The following is a 2,764-nucleotide window of genomic DNA, read 5'->3' on the forward strand; positions in this document are numbered from 1 at the left end:
GGAGCTGGGCTTGACAAGATGCTGACCAGAGCTTGTGGCAAATGTTTTACGGTACTGTGTATCAGCCAGATCAATTCTACTATGCTTGGGGGAGTGCAGATAAAATGGCTTAAAGATTCCCTTGCTGAAAGCGATAGTATCATCATTTATGCCAGAGAAGACAGATTTAGTCGCCTGACATTTATTTGGCCACGACGTACTTTGCGGATTTCACACCCGGGGACGATAGCCAACCTGATGATGTCAGATGTGAGCTGCAAGGAAAAAAAAAAAAAACCACACAAAAAGCTAGTGCTGTTCCTCTTTTGTCGACCAGATGAGTTTTGCTATGTATCTGTTTTGGTTGTTTTACTCCACAGATCTCTTTAATGGAAAGTGCTTTACAAAAGTAGGACATCACTAAAACAGCGTGACCTGCGTATGCTTTATGGTATGAAGATGGCAGCAGAAATATTTCTGTTAACTTAGGTCATTTCTTTTGATCCTATTTTGCCTGTAGGTCACTTGAACTCCAAACTGAGCGAACATGAGCGCACTTGATTTGACTTCCATCCTCGATTTTCTGGAAACGGCCAACTTGACAGAGATTAACTGGACGTGCAACAACGGTGACTGCATCACGGTTGATGCAACAACATGCCCTGGCACGCTCAACAAAAGTGCCCTGCTATACACCCTGTCCTTCTTCTACATTTTTATCTTTGTCATAGGGCTGGTGGCCAACTCGGTTGTGGTGTGGGTCAACCTCCAAGCCAAAATGACTGGCTATGAAACCCATCTCTACATCTTTAATTTGGCTATTGCCGATCTGTGTGTTGTCATCACCCTTCCGGTGTGGGTCGTCTCCCTCGTCCAGCATAATCAGTGGCACATGGGAGAAATCACGTGCAAGATAACTCACCTTATATTTTCCATCAACTTATACAGCAGTATCTTCTTCCTGGCATGCATGAGTGTGGACCGCTACCTCTCAGTTGCCTATTTCACCAATTCCAGCAATCGCAAGAAGAAGATAATCCGTCGCTGCATCTGCATCTTAGTGTGGCTTCTTGCCTTCTCTGCATCTCTCCCAGACACCTATTATCTCAAGACGGTCTCTTCCAACAATGAAACCTATTGCCGTCCTGTCTATCCAGAGGAGAGCTTCAAAGAGTGGTTGATTGGCATGGAGCTCATCTCTGTCGTGCTGGGCTTTCTTATCCCTTTTCCCATCATTGCTCTCTTTTATTTCCTCCTTGCGAAGACCATCTCTGCCTCCAGTGACCAAGAGAGGAAAAGCAATGGGAAGATCATTTTCTCCTATGTTGTCGTGTTTCTTGTCTGCTGGCTACCCTACCATGTAGCTGTCCTGCTTGATATCTTCTATAGCCTTCATTTCATACCTTTCAGTTGTCAGATGGAGAACTTCTTGTACGCCACTCTTCACATCACTCAGTGTTTCTCTCTAGTCCATTGCTGCGTCAACCCCATCCTGTACAGCTTCATTAACCGCAACTACAGATATGAGCTCATGAAAGCCTTTATTTTCAAGTACTCTGCCAAAACTGGTCTCACTAAACTTATTGATGCTTCCAGAGTGTCGGAAGCAGAATACTCTGCTCTGGAGCAAAATGCCAAATGACTGCAATTCCATAAAGAAACCTCCTTGACTCTTTGATTTTTTTTTTTCTTTGTTGTTGTGGTGGTTGTTTTTTTTAATCTCCCCCTTTCCCTGTGCTTGTTATGAACGGGGCATGAATTCCAGCCTACAAAAGAGAAATAGCAAACTGTAATTTAAGAGTAGAATCAGGTGCAAAATGGAGGTGGTACCAAAATCGAGCCTTTTGGTGGTGTGTTTTGTTTGATCTCCTCCTACCCCAGTCTGGACTTCTTGACAACGCTATGCAAATGGAAATGACTTTCTAGCAGACAAAGCCATTGTGTACCACAGATAACATGCATTTCCAGGATAAGCTTTTTCTTCCATGTGTAGATTCCCTCTTGTCTCCTTGTATATGTTATATATATATAGTATGTTGTATTTAAAAGCTCAAGACTTTATTTTCTGGCTCTTGGTGTACCTTATACAATTGTATTTGAAAGTTAAATATATTTTTATCATGTATTTGAAGTATATTGCTGATGAGTGTATCCAGAGTGCTGTAGTCTGAGTGTTAGATTGCTGTTAGGTTTAAACTATCATAGGTAAGAGGATGACGATAATTAGCAGTATGGAAATGATCTCTTAGGTGCATCCTCCCTGGCTGGCACACTTTATCAACTGTAGCTTTATGTGGTGGTCATACCACATGTCTGGAGCATGAAATATATGTACTGTAATATAGTTACCATCATGTTAAAATTAACAGTATTTTAAGAGTTAACTCCTACGCCTGTACTTCACAACACTGTATCCTTATGCACAGAATGAATGATCTTACTTCTGAGAGTTGTCTCTATTTGTAAGTTATTTTTGTAAAATAAAGATCTGGAAAGAAAAAAATATATGCCTACCAGTGGTTTGACTTGCCATCCTCCTTCTCCATAGAAAAAAAACCAAACAAAAAGAAGAAATCCCAAAGCCACCTTCTCTTCTTTGTTTGGTGTGGGAGCAAACAGGTCAGTCTGTATTTTCCTGATGTTTGTTGATGGTGGGCAGAAACTACTGAATGGAGGAATGTGAGATAGCACTGTGCGTGGCGAGAGGGGAAGGGGTGGGAGGAGCGGGTCTGTGGAAGGCTGTGCTGTTTGGGAAGGTAGAGCTGATGGATTTATAAGGTGGAAG

General features: G+C 42.1%; 1 protein-coding gene across 1 annotated transcript; it reads left to right on the forward strand.

The window, feature by feature from the left end:
- The first annotated feature begins 277 nt into the window (after positions 1 to 277).
- On the forward strand, positions 278 to 2,469 carry ACKR3 (atypical chemokine receptor 3). Its single transcript, XM_009320779.1, has one exon. It carries the CDS (start codon positions 527 to 529, stop codon positions 1,619 to 1,621), a length of 1,095 nt encoding a protein of 364 aa, XP_009319054.1. The 5' UTR covers positions 278 to 526; the 3' UTR covers positions 1,622 to 2,469.
- The last annotated feature ends 295 nt before the right edge of the window (positions 2,470 to 2,764 follow it).

This window comes from Pygoscelis adeliae, unplaced genomic scaffold (genome assembly GCF_000699105.1).
Source record: "Pygoscelis adeliae isolate BGI_AS28 unplaced genomic scaffold, ASM69910v1 Scaffold63, whole genome shotgun sequence".
Classification (NCBI taxonomy): Eukaryota; Metazoa; Chordata; class Aves; order Sphenisciformes; family Spheniscidae; genus Pygoscelis; species Pygoscelis adeliae.